Here is a 24,614-nt window from a genome sequence, read left to right on the forward strand (position 1 = left end):
GGTGTCTGTGTGTCACGAGCACTAACCTGTCTTCCTATCTCGGGCTATCCTGTCCACCAGAGGCTCCAGCCACCCCGTGTTACACTCCACGTGAGCGTCCAGGAAGACCAGCACGGCTCCAGACGCCACGTGTGCGGCCCGGATTCGTGCCCGGGTCAGGCCCTCCCGCCGCCGGGTCCGCACCAGTCTGATTTTGGGCAGGCGTGAGATGTAGTCCTCCAGATCCCATCCGAGATCGACTGTAAAACATGGCATTTTAATTATTTCATTTCAAGACGGTAATGATTATTTTGGAATAAAGAAACGCACTATGAATGTTAACAGAATGAGCCAGTCACCCCACCCCTGCAAAAACGAATTGCCACCTGACCAATAAGAAGGAGCGATACGCATGTAATTAACCAATGAGAATAGCACAGAGCTCGAGCCCCGCAGGGAGGAATGATAATGAATGCAGTACAGTAAAGGTTGAACATACCAAGACAGCAAAGTTTTGAATATTTTCTGTGAAAATGTTGCTTTCAAAATGCAATATGTAATCTCCTTATGTACCAAAGTAGAAATGTTCTTAAATTCGACAACGGAATTCACACGTATAGTACCAGAAATCTATGCGTCAGTTTGCGTAGACAAGATGATAATGGTGTGTGTATAAATAAATGAATAAATCGGCCACTCAGTGGTTTTATTAGGTGGTTATAGAAAAGGACCAGGCGTTATGACACCATATACACCAAGGAACAGGCGGTTCATTTACCCTTACCATGTTGATTATCTTATCAGTTTATAGTAGTATACTCTCAACGTGACTCTGCTATACAGATAAAGAAAGGTTTCACATTATAGAGGAAACATTGATGGATTACACGGTCAATGTCAGCAAATCATCTTTAGTTTTTTTCATTATACCTTGAAGTTGTTTGCGAAAAAGTGACCTTATACTGCGAAGTGCTCAGACAGCACTTGTGGTGAGAGGCAGTTATAATTACATGGTAAGATTGTTTATTCTTCTGTCTCAAACTGGTAAAAAGCATTCACAGGGAAGTGTAGCAGTTTCCTTGTTACAAAGTGCATGTTTTATGTAATTCAGTTTTTTATATTATTATTTTATATCAACTGAGGTTTTAACTGTCACTTATGTGATTAGTCTCTGTAAATATTGTACTAGCGTTTAGAATAAGTTGCAGCAAAATGTTCACTATGATTAAATTAGACCTCTTCACAAATTTTATATTTCGGTAACAGCACTTTTAAATGCTACAAGTTTTCATTTTTGGTTTATGTTATAGGCTAAACTTTCTGTCTCAGTATTTTTTCTGTGTTAGGTATTGAAGTTGTTATCATCACTTTATAATTCACTAATTACTGTAAATGCACAGGGGCCTTATTAATTAGCATTTGGAATTAACTCTTGAAACTTGTAAGTGATAGAAGTTGCTAACTACCCTTTACCTTCACAATGTGCTCTAGGCTTTGTCAACTTTTAGCATATCATGATCAGTTTCTTCAACAATAAACTATGACACGTTATATTTTGTTGTCTCTCTCGTTTAAATGTTGCTATTTTTGTCTTTCTTCTGTATACAGAACTGATATTTCCCTTATGCAAATTAGAACACATGTGACATTTACTTCAAACAAATGACACCTATCTAACCAGTTAAATGTACACACTTAAGAAAAATGTCACCGACAAAAGACTGCTGAAATGAAGTCTGACCGTTAAAAAAATTATCAACTTGCTTGAGAACTGTGAAAATTTCTAGAGAAATATATAACATATATATATATACATATATATATATCGTATATATATATCGTATATAACACACACACATATAACAAATATTGACTGACAGACATTGTGACTGTATAACGACCATAACTTATTTTTTTGCCGTCTGCAGATGATGTAATGCATGCCATTTACTTGCTGTGGCCTAAGCATTTGTAACATGATGCTATCCTTTGTGTTGTGTAAAACCTACCGAACCGGTTCTAACCGCCCATCCGGCCTACAGTGCTGATCTGTTTCTGTCGGTGCGAACACTACAACCGAGAAGATCTGTGTAGCTGTAAACACACTGTATTAGTGTATATCGGTAAGTGCATTTTGTACTAGCATACCGTATTATAATGAATGCTTTATTTGACATCAAGGTCACATCCAAAAACATCACACTTGCAGTCCTAAGACTGAATTGCGGTGAACGTTTAACAATTATCGTCCGCACTACAACACGGTATAAAAGTGAGAAATTCTGTTGTTACAATAGGATTACATAGTAAAGTTATTGAGGATTTAGTACAGGAGCCAAGTCCTGAGAGAGGCCTAGAAATGTGATTTCGTTGCACCCACTTTACAGAAAAGGTTTGACCTAATTTTGTGGTAGAGGGGTCTTTGGTCCATCACCCAGCATGATTTTTATGCTCAAATTGTAGTATCACTTTTTTGCTAGCTAAGCATAAAGGTAGAACACGTATTCTGCACAGGTGGAAAAATTCAATTTTCCAAGGGGGAGGGGCAAAAAACTAAACATCAATATTTTTCCATCAAAATTGGAAGGCTGGTGCAATTTTTCAAGGGAAATACAAAAATAGTCATTTTTTCCCAAAATTTTGCCTTTTTCCAAATTTATGGGTCTTAAAAGTTCGATTTCTAAGCATTTTTTTACCAAAAAAAAAGAACTGTTTACTTTGCAAAATCAGACAATTAATCGTATTACCTATGGGGCCTTGCCTGATGAGTTAGACCTACCGTCCGAATCATACCCTGCATACCAACCTTTAAATCATCAAAATCCATCAATGGGATCCGGAGATATGAATGTGTGAATGTTGACACATCTGCCATATTCTATTGCCAATATCGTCGCTAAGGCCGTTGCTAAAGAGGTTTTGGATCATACTCCACAAAAAAATTGCTACGTAAAACAAACTTTTCCGATGTATTTTGCTCTGGCTATCTCAGTAGAAGTGTAGGGAGGAAATTTGTTATGTTTAATGTTTGATTGATGCAGAAATACTGTTTTTTAATGTCATTTCTTTCAGAATCATTAGCAAAACTGTTGCTAAGGCCGTTGCTAAGGGCCGGTATTCAGTCATGTTTCAAGCAAAATACAGCAGCTGAGAGTTCTGACACATTCTGCTCATGTCATCTCGTAAACCATGCATAACTTAAAATACTTTAATTTATTGATTGATTGGTTGGAAATACTAATTGGGGCAATGCATGGGGGATATGAGGATACTTGAAAATAATAATGCTGATTTGACACATTTTTATTGTTGCTCCATAATGTCACTAAGTAGGTACCTTATCAAATCGCCGCATACATCTACTGCTATGTCGAGCACAATGAAAAAGGCTCAGCATGGGGGTTATCAGCACACCAGAAATGTGATACCATTACACATGGATACAAAACTCACACGAATCTGCATGGGGGTATGTTATCAGGACACCAGAAATGTGATAACACAGGACACATGGATACAAAACTATGCCATATACAACGTATTGCAAAGTCTCTGACAAACATCTATGTTAGAATGGATATCATTGGATCTGCAAAATACACCAACACACAAGAATTAGCAAATACTTCTGAAACACATATTAACAAAAAGAAGTTCATTTTTTTTACCCAAGGAGCTTTCACCACAAGAGTACAGTAGTTTACGACGTCCGACTTAAAATGAACCCGGGGCCCGGCCGGCCGTACTCCAATGTACCCCGGGAGCCACAGGGTATTCAATGGTGCCACGTACGGGTCACGCCCGAAAATGAAAAAAAAAACAGCATGTGAACTACCCGGCAGGCCCCGTTGTACAATTGCGACAAAAGTCATAACCCAAATAATCAACTAAAATCAGTCAATTTTAGTATCTTAGACTATCAAAGTGGGCCACGGTCCTGTAGAGGAATTATTTTTAGTTCGGCCCAAACTGTATCATGTGTCAGTGGACAGACCAGTCCGTACCACTTTTCCACCTTCGGCAATTCCTCCCAATTGTCTGTGTGGATTGTCTGGGAAGGTTGTCTAGCCGCTTAATTACACAAAAAATAACCGCATCACCCCATACTCACAGATAAAAGCGCGGTTGAAATGGCATTTACTTGTATTCAAGCGCGCCACATATCAAAGAACGCAAGAAATAAATATGTACAAAATATCTAATACATTGTAGTTTCTTTCAGAATATTAGTATTTTCCTTGCTAACTTGGTTGCTTTCTAGTACTATAGCTCAAAATGAGGACTATATTTGAAAGTTCCGCGGATGAATACATGTAGTGTGATGTGGTGAGAAAAAATATTAAGAAGACCGGTCCGGCTGTGTACAGACTATTTCCCGACCCGTCTACAAAAGGTAAGCACATTTTCGCTACGTAACATAGTTCTGCATTTTGTTTCCAAAATTGTTTTAATTCTGTTCAGTTCAGACATCTTTTAGACGTCTTAAATATTCTTGAAGTATGCCATCCCTGTTTGCAGGCACCTGCGTAGTATCTATACTACATTTAAGTTTTAATATTTTCTTGCCCTGTCGGCCATGCGTTCTTGCAGTGTTCTAGACTACTTTCAGTTATAACTACAGTAAATGTTAACCGTATTTCCAAGCTAAGCATATGTGGATTTCTAGTCTGTTTCGTGTACAGTTAGGGGTGTTCTGTATCTTTAAGTAAGTGGAAGTGGGTCGACAACGTTTCGTAGGTAGCAGTAGTATTACCGTGTCCATTAAAGTGAAACGGAGCATAAGTTATGCTCCGTTTCTTTTTAATGGACACGGTAATACTACTACTACCTACGAGTGTCATAGGCGTTATAGAACTGTAGTTATGTAGATGCCATACTTTGTACCCCGTACAATTGTTGTGCAATAAAGTTATCATTATAATTTAGTTACAATTATAGAATTCTATCATAGTTAGGCATTTCTAAACATTTCATTAGAATTCTGTCCATTGGGTACGATTTCCTTTCCTTAACTTATAGCATACTCAGGAAAGTCGAAAGCACAGGCACGTATTTGCAAGGAGGTCATACTCAACTTTAGGCTCCCCGTAAACTGAAATATACGCACAAATGTAACCGACACATATATTCACTACTGTAAGATACGCGTTACGTACGTTTAGTAGTGGGGCATACAAAACCTGCCACATACAAAAGCATGTAACTCCCCTTCCCATAAAACTCTACTGGTCATTTCGGCCAATATGAAATGAAGTGGATTTATCAACTTTCCTCATTAATCATGCAAATTAGCTGTTGATTTGCATTATTAGTATTTCATTGTGTACATTGTTACTTGGGCTATCTACATAGCTAAAATCATGACGATCCATCAACACGTTCTCGAGTTATTCTCGTCCAAAGTTTGAAAGGAAATCGGCGGCTGCAGTTCCAAACAAGCCGCTAGGGGGTGCAAAATTACAGCACTTACTCTGTCCCAAGGGCTATCTACCACTCAAAAATCACAACCACAGCATGTCCAGAACTCGAGATATAAAAAAAAATGAGGTTCTGCTGCAGAACCTTAGCAAGCCGCTAGGGGGCCCATTATTGAACTTGACCTTCGTTTTCCCGACCCCCTACCTACCTACTAAATATCATCAGAATCTATGTAAGGCTTCTCGAATTATGATGTTAACACACACATAATGGCAGTGGTTAAGAACAGATTTTAGTATGATCAATCCTACATTCTGAGTGGTTCAGGTAATTTCCAATGTTACCTGCACCTGTGCAGAAAAAGGTATTTCGAGCCCTACATTACTCTGCAAACAAAATTACACCAGAAAACGCTTTTACAATAAATAAAAACCAATTTGCACATGTACATATGCCTAAGATTGTGTCCTATGCTTGTGTAAAAGGAACTTTCCTGGAAAAATGGTTTTATGCGCTTTAGTTGCTTTAGCTTTAATGATTTGCCAGTTTGCAAAAGTTTACGTCTTTTGCATTGGAACATGACCAGAGCTGAGGTCTGCACTTAATACTAGCATACACTGTATTTCAAAGCACCAGGCAGTGCCACACGCCTTTCTGTTCTGTCCCCCCATACCAGTGGCCATACATTCTGTACTTTCATGCGGTCTATGTGCTGTTGAACGCATCAAAAAAGTTGAACTTGTAATATGCTTGGTTGTGTCTCACCCTCTGGGCTAAAACCACAGCTTGCCATCAGCTCCCCTAACGTGCTGCATCTCCTTGACCATTTGTACAGCATCAGCTTTCTGGCCAAACATAGTCTCCCCCATGTTAGTGAGATTACTCATACATGTACATGTCTTCATCTTGTCTGACATCCGTTGGCTGCCTTTGACAGTCGGGACTGCCCAGCCCTCAATGACAGCCCTTTGTGACGGTGCGAATAAGCCAGGACCACGAGCTATAATCCGGTCGCAGTTTGTGTATGGCTGACAGAGTTGGTAAATCATGTGTCCTTGGCAAACACCAAAAGCTATCCAGGCTATTGTAATATCTTTATCAGTTTCAGACAGGCATTCACATGACTTGACACCTTCCCTTTTTTGTCTTGCACGCTCTTTGTTGTTTCACTGACGTACATCTTAGGTGAGTCTTCAGTGATGCTATCTTGCAGTTGCAAATGCCATTGCCTGTCTGTGGGTCTGAGAAGTCAAACTTTCAAAGTGAAGAACTGAAAGGCAACAAAGATAACACTCAGCATTGCCTGGTCTATACAATCCTTTTGTTGCCTCCATAAAAAATAGGGGTATTTTTTTTAATTTACGACGAATTACGTGTCTGTGTTTGTGTTTCCTGATATTTGTGGTCGGCATAACTTTAGAACCTCTGGATGGATTGTGGTGATGTTTCGTATGTGAATAGGTGTTGAAAGGACAAAGGTTAAGATAGATTATGGGTCCCCTGGTGTGTGAACTTGGTACTACAGCATGCTTAGGTCTTTTGTATCTGTAATGTCCAGGACACTTCTATGATCATGATATTTTAGTGGCAGGTAGTTCTTGATACAAGACAGATGCTGTGCAGGTTAAGGCCCCTAGCAGCTTGCTCTAGGAGCTGGAATATAATTTTTAGAACATTAATAAGGATACTAGTATTAGTGGTAATTAAACAAAGTAATACGCAGTCGGTCCACAATGACAGATCACGATAGTGAGGATATGATTTATATAAATGTTGAGGAAAATCTGTAATTCTAGTGTTTTACATGAGAGGACTTTTATATATATACACATAAGTATAACTCATGGCAGTGAAACATTGAGAATTTGCGACTTAACCCTATTCAGACCGGGCTTTTTTGGTCATCCCTGGACGGGGGGGGGTTTGAGGCCCTCCACTTCTAAGTCCTATAACTCTAAATCGACGTGCCGTAAGGCCACCAAATTTTCAGGACATGATTTCGACATATTATCTGACAAGTATGTGACGTTTGACGTTACGTTGACGTAAGATGACGTAATTATGACGTCATCAATTTGATTACATTGGCCAAACCCATGAAAAATGGGTATTCTCAGAAAACTTCAAGTTATGCTGCAAAAATGTAACAACAAGTGCAGATAACAGAATGATAATGTTAATTACGACTTGCGTTGCCAATAGCAACATCAATGACGTCAATATGACGTCATAAAATGACGTCATGCACATCTAAGATACAAGTTGGGCTCCGCCATATTATATCCACCACCTTGAATTTTTAAAAATACTTTTTTTGCAACAAATAATCACAAAGGGTAATGGAAATAGACTAAAGTCATTCATTTAGATGGTTTTTGATGAAAAAAATACCAGGTAGTTGCAAATTTTATGGGATAATTAGCTTGTTTTTCTTGATCTGGCCATTCCGTCCGCCATCTTGGATTTTGGGCTGATGACGTCATCAAATTAGCATAATTTATGCATATATAATTATGAAAGATATGCTGAATAATATAAGATTTTATTTATGTAACAAAATCACAGTAATATAGCAAATAAATTTGAAAAATACATTGTTAGAACCAAAAATAGTGATTTTTGGCAAAACTGCCTGTAAACAAACGGTTGCCATGGCAACAAGAAAAAATGGAAAATTTGTCAAACTTCGTAGAATTGTTGCCAACAATATTTTAGGAAAATTCATTAAATTTGGTGGCTCTAGCGTAAGCCGTTCTGGCGTTATAGGACATCGAAGTTAGCGCGGGCCTCAACCCCCCCCCCCCCGTCTGAATAGGGTTAACATTAACAGATACTAATGATGCAAATAAGATTCTAGTTTGCATAATGTCAAAATATCATAATTTCATTGTAGTAACTGTTTGGGATAACAAAATTGTTCCATGTGTAAGTTAGAGTTAAATGCGTAAAATGTGCAAGTCAGTTGCTCCAGACCCTTGCGATTTCCTGTCTATTGTAAGCTCCTCGCAAATCATCCCTTAGGTGCGAAGAGAGTAGTGGGTCCACCCAATACCTGTCTTGTTGGCAGTTGTTTAAAAAAATGCACAAAACTCTTCACATCATACTTGCCATACGTCCCCCTGTGTGATTACTGCAGCCACGTGCCAGCTCCTTCCGCGCTTTTTAAATAAGTCTGTCATCTGCTCTCTGGACTTTAATGGAAGGAATTAATATTTCATGGCCCAGTCCATGACAACCAGAGCCGATTGCTAATATATCTACCTGTTGTAAAGAAGACTGGCAAGATCCTGGTAAACTCCTCCTAGCAAATTGGACTTCCAGCTGTATATGGCTTAATATGATTGTTCAAATCTAAGCACAGTCCACTCGAGTATTCCTCTGTGTTTTGTACTTCAGAAAGACTACTGTCTATCTCAGCACATCCTTCAGAGACAATCTCAATTATTAATTAATCTCATGGCTATGGTTGTTTGTGAGTCAGTTCTTACAGTTGACGGTGCTTACCACCGTTCCTATAAACCCTAAAATGGGCCACACACTGGTGCATACATGTATTAAGCGGGGGGCCAGTCTACTGTTTGTGTTATTGTTAGTGTGTGTAATGCTATCACACTCTTTCCTAAATGTTGCGTGGTAGGAAGAGAAGGCATTGTGTCCAACTTTTAAAGTTACTTTGGTATGACACTGTCAGGTATCAAACTCACAACCTACCAACACTGCGCGAAAAGGCAGATTTCCGCTTGGCAAACCCGTGTACACATGCAAGTAAATTCAGGGTTTCCACGGGTTTCAACGGGTGTCCACTGTGCGAACGTGACGTGCCCCCACATGGGGCACCCGTGTAAACCCGTGTAACGGACCACTGGCGTGTCCATAACGTGCCCTTCCTGTGGAAACCCGTGTGCACTAGCTGTGCCACCTTAGTAGACTTGTGCGTACGCGTGGAAACTAATGACGTATGCTTTTGTTCGCGAATGAGTGGTACATAACTTGGCGGCTAATTATCACCTAATTATCTCCCCTGGCCTCGACTGAACCGTAATTACCCCCTTTGTCATTAAAAGCAGCGTCATTTTCACTGCCCCGGGCTTTCCCAGCCGAAAAATTTACCCTCCCAAGTTTTCCCTTCCCCTGTATATACTAGTAGTGTATTTGCTTTTATTCGTTCTGAATTGTTTATTTTTTCGTTATTTTTCGTTTTATTTTTGCCTTGCCGCGCCAGCGGCATGGCCTTGTGGCCACTATTTTCTTGGTTGGATGGTTGGATGGTTGGATCGATGGTTCAAACAATGTTAACCCAGCCCTTCCAAAGGCCCTTCCAAAGGCCCTTCCCAGTTCTCTTTCTCGTGGACAAACTTACGGCTTAGGCGACCAACAGTACATCCCCGTCAAGCTTTATACCTCCCCTTTACGCATTTGATAACAGTTGTGGTCGGTACTGAAAGCCTCTTAAATCTGGTTACATCGAATGAATGAAGCGTTCGTATATGGTGATATTTCAGATCCATTGGAGTAAAATATAATCAAGTGAATTATCTCGTATAATAATTTGCATTACCTATTCATAAAGATGAAATAAATGCCTAATTAGACCAATGCAATGCATGTGAATATATAAGTAGGCAATGACGTCATCGAAACGTCTCAAGAACGTTTGACTATGTATTTCAACGCTACCACGAAAACCCTCTGCCGTACGGCGATCCGTAAATTTACTACCATCTTCCCACACCCGCGGTACAAAAACTATCCGGTTCTAGAGGCAAATTTACCCATCAAAATAAAGGATATAAGTTTCTCTTTCTTGTGATGTGTTTCTTTTGCTTGAAAATTGTTTAAAACGCCAGAAATTTGCCGGTGAAAACGGCGCGCCGTAAGCGGGGAGGCCGGAGCGTCGGATCGTGGTTCCACACTTCCGGCTGTTTTGATGTCATCGGCAAGTTTCTAGCATTCACGAAGGCGAAGCGCCGAGCTGTTTTCCCCGACGATCGCCCCGATTTGGCCGGGCGGCGGCGCGCCTTGCGGCGATCCAAACGCGCCAAATTTTGGGCCGCGTGCCCCTCAGAAACGGAGGATATGTGACTAAAGCGGCACAAATAGAACCTTTTTTGACGCTATGGATGAAGAATTTCAAGGTAAAATACTTGATACAATTTGTAGTGTTTGGGGGAGGGGGGCATGTTGAAGAAAATGTGCTTTTGAACAATTTTTTCTCAAGTCAATCCCAGCAATATAATTTCTATGCAGTGTTTCTTTATCCATGTTTTAGTCATGAAACTTACATGTATGTAAAATGTTTCTTAGTAATTTTTTCTTATTAGTTTATTGCTTTCTTTAGCATATTTTACAACTTGTCCTAATAAATTTAGTGTTTACACAATGTCTACCTATTGATATTTTATCTCTTATTAGTACAAACATCTGTCTTCTATATTTTATTACAAATGTATCTAAGTGTAAAGTTGTACTGTTGATACAGTGTAACATCATGGCTCAACATGAAAATAATGCGACATATTCACACACTTACCTTTCACCTTGACCAAGTTGACCTTGTTATAAGGCAATTAATATTGCTGATATTCTATAGATGTGACATTGTTGGTAATATAAGATACCATAATGTTGTGTACATTGCAAAAGTATATGAAGTATGATATTTAATCTTGTACAATGCGACTCAACTGGTGCAAAAAACACCATTGACTGTAACCCAAAATGTGAACTTTTAAACCCAAATTTACTTATTTCTTAAAGAATAAGGTAAGATGACAATTATTGTGTGAAAGGACACCAGTGGGTGCTGCATACATCGACCCTGTGTAAAAGCATAATAAAATGCCATGAATGTTCAGAACTCTGTGGAGTGATTCTATGTAGTACATATTACGGGGAAATAAGATAAAACAAGCTTTGCAGCCTTTACTTACCTTTTCATCACCCCTCAAAAAAGGTATTTTTTTGATTTTCATCGTTTATCGCGCAGCCGGCCATATCTGAGGGTAGGTTTTGGCAACTTTGTGGAGCCATATCTCAGCAACCCTTCAAGATATTCGCTTCATCTAAAAAGCATTTTACTCCTCTTGGTTAGCTCTTTCAGAAACAGTAAAAACAGTCCTGGTCATTGTATTGTGTTTTTGCCAAGGCACAGCATTTTGCCTTGCCGGGCTTGAAGTGCTGACCTACTTTTTCCTGACGATATCCCTAACACGCGGCAAGGCACAATTTTTTAAAAAAGATTTCTTGTTTAAGATTCGACCGCTCCTGACGCGTTCCTTCATATGTACTTAGTGCTGTCGCTCCTTTGGCTTCCAAAGGTTCGTCGGTCCACCATCCTGCTGTTTAGGGGTTGTTATCCGCAGTCGCTCCACTCCAGGACGTTATAGACGTTGTCCTTGCTCCACTGTGCAATAGCTCCAAATTTGATGACAAAAAAATTCCTGTAGGTCTCTTGAATTCAGCATTCCTGCTCTGTACATTATGATGTCCAAGTGTCCTTTTAGACAAACAGTTGCTAGTCAAGAGCAATATACATTTATCACATAGTCGTTGCAGAATTCCAAGCGCGGACGTGCAAGTTCGTAACAGTGGTATCCAATCCATCGTAACATGGTGTAGGGCCTCCATGGAGCCGAGGGAACTCCAAATCACCCAAGTCGGCCGGACATAAACTTGCGTACTACGTAGAGTTAACAGGCAGGGGCGCGTCTGACGATCCGAGCGGCGGGGAACACCATACCCCACCCACAGAGAGCCCGCTCGGCCCTCGGTACACTGGGTAATGGTCGGGAGGACAGTTGTTGCTCTAAAAGTAGCATATGGTCCCATGGCACTAGCAGTAGGATTCAATTCGATGGCAAGATAATGTCCGGTCTTGACGTAGAATCATTCCCAAGCTCTCAATAAGTTTACCTGCGCTGTTTGTCGTGCGATCAAATACTTAGCTATCGGACGGTCTGCGCAGCGTGAAAGCACTCTGAATGAAAAGACAACCGTCACAGGTTTGAAAATTGGGACACGTGTGTTGATTGGTCCTCATTTCCAAACACCAACCTCATGTGTGAAATACGATTGGCTACTTCGGATGGGTATTTGAATACAAACAGACAGAATAACTCATTGTATATACTATTTGTGTGTATGTCACATCAAGGAGTATTCTTAGTTCACTAAAGGAAGCTTGAGCTTTTCTTGTGTATCATTGTTTTATTAAATATACAAATCGCAAAAGTTCTAATATTCTTTAAACATACCTTGGGCTTTAGATAAATCATTTGTGTCTGCTGAAAGCCTACCAACCAAAACAAAAGATTATCGACCAACTACACTCTGTGTATGTAGCCCCCCCCCCCGCTAAACTCCCTTCCATGGCAAACTTACTTTCCCGTTTTTTTTAGAAAACCCTAGTCCACATTGAAAATCGCGAACCAGCCCCCATAAAATAGAATTCATCCCTCCTCGTAGCCTGCGAAGGAGGCTATGAGACACGAGCGTCTGGACGCCATGTTTCCAAAACAAAACAATGAAATGTGTATTAGGGGATGGGTGCTTGTGGAAGTCCAGTAGTTAACCTTCTTGCTTTTCACCTCCTTGTTTTCACCTTGCTTTAATACTTGACTCTATTGGTCGGTATTACACACTTGTGACAGACATTTGCTGAGTTCATTAGTATTCAACTGGCGGGTCAAACTTCCGCCCCTCAATATTCAACCAAAAACCAAGCTAGGCAGACAATCTCCATAATACCGATATAAACCAAAAATTACACTGTGAAAGTGAACTATACAAATATTGAAGTTCTCCATAACCAAATTATCTTTGTAAAAGTTTGAATAGATTTTTTTCGACAAACAAGTACAATGCAAATCCAACACGGTGTCGCAATGCGGCGTTAATATACTGTATAAACAAAGCCGACCGACCAAAGAACAACACTTTCAATCTAATAGAATCTATGCATTGATAGGCGCCGCACACCAGGTTTAAGCCTAGATGACAATCAACTCTTGTAATGTTGCTTTGAAAACAATTCATATCATAAGTTACAGAAATCGGGCACACTCCGTTAAAATTGAATATGTGGAGTGGTGACTTTAATCTTACACGCTATCTGTATATAGGGGTAAAATAGTTTGCTGAGTTTCGTGTATACGGCACGATCGTGTTGCATATCTTATTTCACGTGCTGTTGGCGTCGGTTTCGTTATTGACTTTCCCACAAGTACATACCGACATGTGGCAAGGGTTCTTGGTATTTTTACTTTACAATTCACATAACTGAATTATCAGACACTTCTCAGCTCTCCATTGTTTACGATAATTGTTCAACACGAGAAGTGTGCAATGGTGGCACGCGTGGACTCTTCGCGTGCCCTATCGTGCGCACAGGTTTTCAATGTTGGGGCACGCGGGAACAGGCAGCCCTTGGAAACCCGTGCCCACGGCGAGGACGCGCCAGGTTTCACCATCGTGCGCAATGTTGGGAACTCGTGGAAATTTGCCTTTTCGTGTAGTGCAAGGTGAATACTCCGTTGGCCTTCGCACCTGTAGTATACCAGCACTGATCCTAATTTATCAAGCAATGTGCACACACTTAATAAGATTCTCCTTTTGTTATTCACATTACGTTTGTTAATTGGTCTTTCTAAATAAATTGTTAATATATGAAATAGCTCTGTTCCCGTGTAACTTGTAATTAAAATACCATGCAGATCCGTGTGCAAACTGTTTTTTTTTTGCAGATCCCATATACTGTTTCATTCTAACACAGATGTTTGTTGGGGATCCTATTTGGCAATATGTTCTATTTAACACAGTTTTGTATCCACGGCATCACATTTCTTGTGTCCTGATAAACCCCATGCAGATCCGTGTGAGTTTGCATCCATGTGTCCTGTGTAATCACATTTCTGGTGTCCTGATAACCCCCATGCAGAGCCTTTTTCATTGTGCTCAACATAGCAGTAGATATATGCGGCGATTTAATAAGGTACCTACTTAGTGACATTAGGGAGGAACAATAAAAATACGTAAAATCAGCGTAATTCTTTTCAAGTATCCTTATATCCCCCATGCAGAGCCCCAATTGATATTTCCAATCAACCAATCAATCAAACAATTGAAGTATTTTAAGTTATGTATGGTTTACGACATGACATGAGCAGAATGTGCCAGAAATCTTGACTCTCAGCTGCTGTATTTTGCTTGAAACATGACTAAATGCCCCTTAGCAACGGCCTTAGCAACAGTTTTGCTAATGATTCTGAAAGAAATGACGTTAAAAAACAGTATTCCTGCATCTATTTAACAATAAACATAACAAATTTTCTCCTTAGACTTCTACTGACATAACCAGAGCAAAATACATCGGAAAAGTTTGTTCTGCATAGCAGTTTTGTTGTGGAGTATGATCCAAAACCTCCTTAGCAACGGCCTTAGCAACGGCCTTAGCGACGATATTGGCAATAGAATATGGCAGATGTGTCAACATTCACACATTCATATCTCCGGATCGCATCGACGGATTTTGATGATTTAAAGGTTGATATGGAGGGTATGATTTGGACGGTAGGTCTAACTCATCAGGCAAGGCCCCGTAGGTAGCACAATTAATTGTCTGATTTTGCAAAGTAAACAGTTCGTTTTTTGGTACAAAAAATGCCTAAAAATCGAACTTTTAAGACCCATAACTTTTGGACAAACGTAAAATTTGGGGGAAAAATTAACATTAATGTATTTCCCATGAAAAGTTGTACCAGCCTACCAATTTTGATGGAAAAATATTGATGTTTAGTTTTTTGCCCCTCCCCCTTGGAAAATTGAATTTTTCCACCTGTGCAGAATACGTGTTCTACCTTTATGCTTAGCTAGCAAAAAAGTGATACCACAATTTGAGCATAAAAATCATGCTGGGTGATGGACCAAAGACCCCTCTACCACAAAATTAGGTCAAACCTTTTCTGTAAAGTGGGTGCAACGAAATCAATTTTTTTAGGACCTGGCTCCTGTACTAATTACTGATATTGTACTTTAAAACATTGCACGTGACGATCAACATTGCACAACAAGAGAGCAAGTAGGGCATGGGACATGGGTGCATAGAGATAACAAAAGATCCACAGTCTCTGTTATTGTTAAGTATCCCAATGGACCGATCCCAATACCCCGCCCCCTGTTCGATCATGGTTCTATTTCGAACACCTTCGTCAAAAATAGCCATTTCTGTCCAACTGGGGCAGTGTTTGACGGAGGTGTTCGAAACAGAATAGAGGGTTCTATCTGTTCGATATGGCGTTCGACAGGATCGGTCCATTAGGGGTCGTGTGGCGTCATGGCAGGGTGTTTGGTCCATAACATAGAGGTTTTGATCACTTCAGGTGCACTCTCACCGCACTTGCGTCAAGCTTGCGTCACTGCAGGGCTCATTCACAGCGTCACTGTTTTGTTATCATCTCCCATTCTTTTTTAAATTTAGATATTGCGTAACACGTAAAAGTATGACTGAAAGATGGCAAAATACACAAAAAGTAAGAAAATTCGTTCTTTATCTCTGAAATTCGTTGAGCATCTTTCGAACCCCACAGTGACGCAAGCGTGACGCAAGTGCATTGTGAGTAGACCTTTAGATTTCTTGATGAAAGCAACTTTTATTTTGGCCAAACTTTTTTTATTCGCACGCTCGCATCAGTTTTGGGGTTTTTCAGAGGATGTAATGCATATAATCAAATCAACATGACCTAAGGTTAGAAAAGTGTAAAAACATACATATGTATGCAATGACATGTTTGGGTATATTTTTAGTGGACAAGCAAGAATTTTTCTTGTTTCTTTTTCTCAGGCTTTGCAATTCTTTGCAGGGTCTCGGGTTTGACCGCCAGTTCAGGCATTGTTTGGGCACACTTTTAGTAGACAAGCTAGAATATCAAAACTTGTCTCAAATCTTGTTTCATTGTGTTGATAAGTTGTTTTTTCTCTCACAGTTTTTGCAGGATCTGCAGTTTGACCTACATGCATATGGCGACTATGATCGGATCTCATCTGACACAAGGGGAGGGGGGGGATGGACATGGTTCTGCCCGTACCCTCAAGTGCAGTTTTTGCGACAAGGAGTTTCTCTGCAAAAGCAAGCTCAATCGACACCTGCGGACTCACACAGGTGAGAGACCATACAGTTGTGAGGCATGCAGTAAACAATTCCGTCAGCTGGGCCATCTAAGCATGCACATGAGAACTCACACCGGTGAAAAACCGTACCGATGTGAGGAGTGCAGCAAGCAGTTCAGTACTTTGAGCGAGTTGAAGATGCATATTCGAATTCACACCGGTGAAAAACCGTACACGTGTGATCATTGCAACAAAGGCTTCAGTCAGTTAGCTCATCTGAAAACCCACATGCGGACACACACGGGGGAAACCCCATACAGATGTGATGAATGTAGCAAGCAGTTCACTACGTTGACACATTTAAAGAGTCATATACGGACTCACACTGGAGAAAAACCGTACAGGTGCGAAGTGTGCAGCCAACAGTTCTCAGAGTTGTCCAATTTGAAAAGGCATACGCGGACGCACACTGCTAATAGATAGAGTTTGTAACATATGCGGCAGAAAGTTGTGGTTTAATATTACAGAAGCTCTCCTGGCCTAAGAAGGGTGGTATAAAACCTGTGATGGATTGGAACGTAAAAAAAAAACGGTTGTAATTATAGATTCTTTCTAACTAGCTTATACCATAGGCATCACTTTCGTCGCATGTATTTTGTAGGTTATTAATTAGAATCAGAAGTAAGGACTGGGGGTTGTTTGAATACAATTGATGGTACGATATCGTTCGCTTGATGTAAATGTGTCGTCGTTTATAGCCTTTGGTATGCCAAAGCACTTAGTATTTTCTCGGGTTTAGTTACTGAAGTTTTTCTTGTTACTAGATAATTCTCTAGTTATTGAAATACACCAGACCCTTAGCGTTTTGAATTAGCGGAAAAATTTAGTTATGGAGGCTGCTAACTATAGATCTATTGTTTTATTCTCCAAGCAGAGGTTAGGCTTTGGCTGTTTTTTCAACGTTTGTTTTAGTCGTCGTCATCGGGCTTTCTATTTTACCATTTTTTTTTCGCTGTGTCCAACCTCAGTTAGGGTGGGCACAGCAAAAAAAATGACAAAATAGAAAGCCCGATAAAAACGACTAAAGAAAACGTTAAAAAAACGTTAACAGTCGGAGCCTAACCTCTGCTTGGAGAGTACTATAATTGTTTGTGTTCATAATGTGCTGTAGGGTAATAGAGGTTTGTCAACCTTTCGTGCATCTAAGTTTCCTCAATAAACTAATTACACAGTGTTTTGTTGTCTTTCTTATTGAACATGATTTGTTACCTTGAGACCTTATGGATTAGTGGCTGAGTTAATACGACAGCAATTTGACCAGAATGCTCAAGAGTTCTAAGCCACTGTGATAATGCTGACGCCACAACCAATGTTTTGAAATTTATGGTAACATCTCACAAAGATGGTGTCTATTGCTTCATGCAAGTTATTTTTCATGTTGTTGACCTTTTGCAAATCAGCACATGTAACTTGTTCAGCACATATAGCGTTATACTATTTATTTATTATGCATGTTTTGTAATAAGAATGTCAGATATATAGAAAATGAAATAATCTTTGTGCTAGAGTGTTCTCTGTACAATGATATGCGTAATAACCTTGTAAATGTTAAACGTATAAAAGAGAAATATATACACCTAACAAAGGTAGACTTGTTTACATATCTGATGACATCAACTAACTATGACGTATTGGAAGAACTGTGTAAGTTCATTTACTCTTGTTTTAAGAGGAGGGGCGAAGCATGTAGAAAATAGTTATCATTAGGATATATCATTGTTTACCTGTTGTTATTAACTTTATTTCAAACTTAATGCATTTAGCCCCATTGGGGCATGAACATGCAATAAACATCATTGTCATTGTCATTATTTTGTCTCCTAATGAAATGCATCTACCTAACTGGTTTTATCTGCCTACTCAGTCATAAACCCGTCATTTGCCGCTCTGGATCAGTCTTGACCGACTCAGAAACAGATTGTGTTTCAGTTCGTCGGAGCATCTGATGAGTGTACATGTATCTCGGTTTATTTTTATAATAGTTTAACTGCAATATCCAACACAAAAACTGGACTCAAATTTTGGACTGAACAACACCAATCTTTGTCAAGGAATGAACAATCCACTGCTGTAAGCTCAGTAAGCAGTGGATCATAGGTTGCAGGAAGTCTATGGTGCCCATCGTCTCTGTTCAGGGATGGTTGTAAAGCTCTGATGTAGATGGTTTACTGAGTCACGTGTTCTATCATCATAACGTGACGTCTCGACAGCAGTGGATTGTTATTCCTTGATTGGTGGTGTTCAGTCCAAAATTTCGGTGAGTCCAATTTTTGTTGGAAATTACAATGAAATTTAGTCTAGTTCAATAATTAATTATTTTGAAGTTGAAGTTGTGAAGTTGTGCGTTACTTTGTACTTGGGGGGCGGGCGAAAAAGGTATATAATAAAATCAACGTTGCCTTATGAACGATTCTTACCGTTGTTGCTAAAGTCGTCTATCAGCAGAACTTCCTGTAGAAGAGCTGACGGCGTGTTGTCCAGAATACTGTGCAGGGTTCGCTTCAGTACAGACACGGCCTCGTTATGTAACACTACAATGATGCTCACAGTAGGCAGGTTCGACAGGTAGGTCTGTGTCCGGCAGCTATGGATTGTAAAATTCACGAACATTCAGATAATTAAAACAGTCTTATAATGAAGACGAATATCTTAAGATTGTAAATGTACGCCACAGATCTACCGTAAGCAATAAAGCCTTAAATATGGGGGAAAGATGCTCTGGGAAGCATGTTGGGGGAGTAAATTTTTCACTTTCCCGACATTGTAGGAAGATGAAATTTTCAGGGCTTAATCAACTCATCATGTACTACAAAACAAATCAAAACGGGGGCAAATGAGTGTCAAAAATAAAAATTCAGCCTTCCAAAATAGGTAATTATTTCTAAATTTGTGTATGGGCCTCCCTACCGTAACAAAACGAGGAATCAGTTGTCACAAATTACGAATCGAATCAGGAAGACATAACCACACTCCTCTGGAGCAAACAAACTGTCATATTTGTAGTTTAGATAAAGTTGAAGATAAAGTACATTTTACTATGGATTGTCCTTTGTATGATAGCGATAAGAGCATTCAATTAAACTATGTGTTGATTAATTTTCCCCACTTTAGAGACTGGAATAGTAAAGAGAGAGTTATATTCCTGACAGCTTTTGATCAAACAAACGCTAACCAATCATACAGCTAGCTACATTTATGCAATTACCAAGAAGTGAGAGGAAGTCGAATGTCCTACAATAGATTAAACGCATATCTGCAAATATAGATGTGTAGGATCGTTTTCATAGTTACATATATATGATTCTTACCACGTGACCTGTACTTTCTTCTAATAGCCTAGTGTGGCAAAAAATGTGCAATAAAGGTCTTCTTTTATTATAATGTTTTTAAAATGAAATTATTGCGGGGTGTCGTGTAGCGCTATTCAGAAACCCACAGTGTACTAGCTTTTTTAATTAAATGACTTCCATTAAAAAGTAAATCAATTGCTTTTGTTTTGGTGTAGATCGTTTTATTTTTGTTAAATGATAATTCATTCTCACATTCAAAGAGTGCTGCCAATGCAGTATCAGTAATTACCGATGTTTGCATATTTCAGACATCCAGATGTTTAAGACATTCTTAAGAATGCCTCTGAGTCAATAAAGCCATTTCCCTCAAGTTCATGTGGCGGTTTCGCATTGATCCTGAAGAGTTAGCGTTACAAAAGAATGCCGCCATTTTGAATGCATAGTCAAAGTTACGTCCAAGCACTTCATCGGTCAATACATGTACAGCTGAGATCACATGAATGAGAGTTGTATCTCTAATACCATCAAAACCGCCGCAAGTGTTGAATAAATCATATCAAGTGTTTACTTTTCTAAAGCTAAGGGCACAACCCGCCGTACGTGTAAATACGTGCTGTCTACGTGCCAAAACGTGGGCAATTGTTTGGGATCCGTAAATGGTAAGTACCGCCTCCGTACGAACTCGTAAGGAATCCAACAGATTTTGGAGCATGCAGACACGCCGTAGAACTTTACGTGCAGGCAAAACTTTGTGTGCCATCGGGCTGCGGATTCGCCCCCCGTGCGTGCCAGTACAGGCGACGGGCCTGCCCTGTACAGTCTGAACGTTTTCAGAAATACGTGGCGGTTGTGGCCTCCCCAAAAAAGTACGGCGGGTTGTGCGCTTAGCTTTTAACACAAGCTACCTGTAAACTGAGCAAATATTGGTTGAGTAATCCATCTTCATATGTTCACACCTTTAGTGACTTTTTACATCGATTTATTTGCAAACTCCTTTTCAGCTTATCGCGTCGCTATGCGGATGGGTGGTCCATGTGTTAAATACAAGGCCCAGGATTTTTGGTTGCTGATCAACTATTTTTGAGATTGTATCGTAATTTCAAGCCGTGACGTAATCACGGTAGCCTGTTCGGAACCTGGGAGCGCGATTCGCGAAAGTATCAACCCAAAGTATTAAGGAACAATAAAAAAGCAAAGAAAAGGAAAACTGTGATGTACATAACGAGGCCTTTGCACTTTTTGCTTCTCAAAGGAACGTTTTTCGCGAATCGCGGCACTTGACCTAGCCTGTGTTTACACAAGCTATCGCCGGCTGGGCTTAATGACCCCCTACGGGTGGCGGCAATTGTAGGGCCGGCCGCTAGGGGCTTGATTTTAGTCAGGCTACACTTGACCCAACTCTCGTGTTTGTTATGACGTCACTGGCGAAAATGAACTTATTAACGTGGCCTAGAGGCAGAAATCAAAATCATCAGAAGGCTGTATATTTTTCACAAACATCTACGTTTTAACTTCATTGAATAAGACTTATGATACTTGCTTGTAATCAGGGACTGGTACTTTTTAGTGTCATTGGTGATACAAGCACTTTAATTGACCACCAATAAGGTTATTTTTCGGTGTCTTCTGTGAATCATAACCATATGATGATTTGTTAGAGCTTTTTTCTAATTTGCATAGTTCATAGAGCAGCTTATTAACGTTACTTGTGTTGTTGGAAGTTCATGCCCGAGGGCTAATTGCAGACAAAGTTAAGTAGTGGTATACATATTTGTATACTTTACAGGGAACTGTAGATAAATCAAAAGGGGAATAACGTCTAATCTAAATCTATTTCTACTTAATTATCAGTTATCTGATGGGTCTGACTTCTTTTCCGTATGCAGTAGGAGATGAATTGTCCAACATTTTCATATATAAAGGGGCTGGACGACTTAGGCAAGAAAATTGTTTTTTGTTGGTCGGTAAGGTGAGAAAAGCTTGAGAAAGATTTTTAGATTTTAAGGAAAAGCTTGTAAGATACATGACTTACCTCTCAGGTCGTGAGTACGGTAGTCTCCTGTGTAAGGATATCTTCCGACTGACGAACTCGTCCAGTCCGTATTTCTCTAACAGTTCATTTCGCAGGTTTTTCTCGGCTTCGGTCAAATTTGTAAGGTGGACTGCCGTGCCATTTTCGCCAGGGGAGTTGGGATCCGAAGGCGGCTTGATATGCACTGTAGGAAGAAACTGTGAGTCTTGGAATGTGATCGGTGCCTTTGGTGTATTTCTTTCTCCTTCCGCTATAAATGTCAATGTTTGTTGTAAAGATGATCTCACAGTGTAGTCTTCTGAAGATTCGGGTTTCGCTCGTTGGTTCTGTGTCTTTGTGAATGTGCTCTTCAATGGTAATGATATAGAAGCGTTGATACTTCCTAACAGGAGCTGTTCGCTCCTTTGCTCCAAATTCTTCTCGTGTCCACGTCCGAAGTTAGCGTTTGGTTTGGTAGATTCACTGGCGAGAGGTTTACCGTTTTCCTGTTCGCACTTTTTCCGTGCCCGTGACAGCATGTCTACCCTGGCTAATAGATTTGTCACATCATAACGTTCCTGACTCAAAACTGTTGCAGAGTTTCCTTCTCTTGCGAGTTGTCGAGGTCCACTGTTAGACACAGAGCTACGCAACTCCACCTTTGGACTTCCTACCCTGGAATTTGTGGCATGGTGATAGTATATGATGAGGCCTAATAAAGTAAAACAACAGGCAAGTCCCCACCTGGGAATTCTTCGTGTCATCTTCCACAGTCGCATGGCTACTGCCACGTACATACACGGGTGCTCTAATCTGAATGAGTCAGAATCTGTGCAAACTTGACGTAATTTTGTGCACGCACCGCGGACACGGTAATACGAATAACGGTAGTTGTACCAGGAAGGAATTTCAAACGACACGAACCTCGGACTTCGGGACTTATGTTTCTACGCAACAAAAATAATGGCTGTGTATTTCAGTTAACGTTCTCGTTTGTAGGTGTGCAAAATTCCACAGAAACTCACCAACCACACGGACATAGGTTAAAGATCACAGTATCAAACATCGGCAAGTTTCCACTGTGAGCTTACATTAATCGTTTTTTTAGTACACGTGTAGTTGAGTTTTATACACTCACTAAGATGTAATTGTACCTTACCGGATTCTGTGCAAACTTGACCTCATTTTTGCACGCGCCGTGGACACGGTAATACGAACATTGTTAATAGTACCAGGAAGAAATTTTAAACGACACGAACCTCGTGCTTCGAGATTTAAGTTTCCGCGCAACAGACAAAATGGCTGGGTATTTCGTTCAAAGTTCACGTTTGTAGGTATGAAAAATTCCACAGAAACTCACCAATGAACTCACCAACCGCACGAACATAGGTTAAAGATCGCAGTATCAAAGATGGGCAAGTTTCTACTGTGAGCTTACATTAATCGTTTTTTAGTACACGTGTAGTTGAGTTTTATACAGTCACTAAGATGTAATTGTACCTTACCAGATTCTGTGCAAACTTGACCTCATTTTGTGCACGCGCTGTGGACACGGTAATACGAACATTGTTAATAGTACCAGGAAGAAATTTTAAACGACACGAACCTCGTGCTTCGAGATTTAAGTTTCTACGCAACAGACAAAACGGCTAGGTATTTCATTTAACGATCACGTTTGTAGGTGTGCAAAATTCCACAGAAACTCACCAACCGCACGTACATAGGTTAAAGATCGCAGTATCAAAGAGCGGCAAGTTTCTGCTGGGAGCTTGTATCAATTATTTTTGTTAGTAGTTGAATTATACACACTTAAAGTATTTCAGAACTTTACCAGTTGGATAATCAATTGATCACACCCGTCGTTGGGCACATAATGATCAATATTCCCTCAGGGTGGGGGAGGGGGGCAGCAGTGCTTGGCACACCACCTTACCACTGGTGAGTTACAGAATGGCTATGTCTCAGCATTTTTGACCTGGATTTATTTGTTCAAGATCCATGAAGAACCCGTTTCAGTCGCTTCTACTGCAGCTTAGGTGATAGACTTAATTTTGTAAGGATGTTGCAACAAAACTTTTTTGGAAGGATGTTGCAACAAAACAACCCCAACAGCTGACCTCAAATGGGTAGCATTCCACCTTTTGTCTTTACATACTTCACTAAAGTCTGCACTTTTGTTTGTATAGGTCCGTGTCATGACGTCAAAGGTTTACATCTAACAAAATTTACACCCCATACCTTCGCCAAATGATTTTAACCTTTAAAATTGGTGTGTTAATTGTATTGTCATTACATGCAAATAAGGTCCTCCTTTGCATGAGGCATATTAGTTGATAATCTCCTCCACCCAAATAAGAGACATACATTATCTATGTTAAGAAAAGAGCTTTAATTTCATCTTCTGATAATGTATGTAGACAAGGATTTCATTTGCATAATTTATGTTCAATGATGTTCAATGTATCTAACTTCCACATACCAGAATTAAGAATTTCCCGTCATTTACCACGAGATGATTATAGCTTTTTCTCATTAATTATGCAAATAAGATCTTCATGTGCATAACATTAATCTATCAAGATTCATCTTAGTCTCAGTTACATGTACAAACGCCAGATGTTGCAATAGTTCTATAATAGATCTAAAACAGAGCGGGTTTAGACAATTTCCTCATTGATCATTCAAATTAGATTTCAATTTGCATGATAATTGTTTAACCATATAACTCATCACTTAATTATAAGTTATCTATA

The 24,614-nt window shown here is 39.8% G+C and overlaps 2 protein-coding genes across 2 annotated transcripts in view; one reads left to right on the forward strand and one right to left on the reverse strand.

Annotated features, from left to right (window-relative positions):
- Positions 1-22,400, reverse strand: part of LOC118427010 (polypeptide N-acetylgalactosaminyltransferase 4-like) — a 26,494-nt gene extending 4,094 nt beyond the window's left edge. The window contains exons 1-3 of the mRNA XM_035836647.1: positions 21,883-22,400; positions 18,978-19,144; positions 27-239 (exon numbers count right to left, since the gene is read on the reverse strand). Coding sequence (XP_035692540.1) covers positions 27-239; positions 18,978-19,144; positions 21,883-22,400 — 898 coding nt within the window. The remainder of the gene's footprint in view (positions 1-26; positions 240-18,977; positions 19,145-21,882) is intronic.
- Positions 1,999-17,177, forward strand: LOC118426880 (zinc finger protein 436-like). The gene is made up of 2 exons (XM_035836454.1): positions 1,999-2,102; positions 16,377-17,177. The coding sequence occupies exon 2, from the start codon at positions 16,405-16,407 to the stop codon at positions 16,981-16,983; it is 579 nt and encodes a 192-aa protein (XP_035692347.1). The 5' UTR covers positions 1,999-2,102; positions 16,377-16,404; the 3' UTR covers positions 16,984-17,177.
- Positions 22,401-24,614: the final 2,214 nt, after the last annotated feature.

Source organism: Branchiostoma floridae, chromosome 12 (genome assembly GCF_000003815.2).
Source record: "Branchiostoma floridae strain S238N-H82 chromosome 12, Bfl_VNyyK, whole genome shotgun sequence".
Taxonomy (NCBI): Eukaryota; Metazoa; Chordata; class Leptocardii; order Amphioxiformes; family Branchiostomatidae; genus Branchiostoma; species Branchiostoma floridae.

Coding starts and splice junctions, on each gene's coding strand:
- LOC118426880 (XM_035836454.1), top strand. CDS start 16,405: ATGCATATGGCGACTATGATCGGATCTCATCTGACACAAGGGGAGGGG.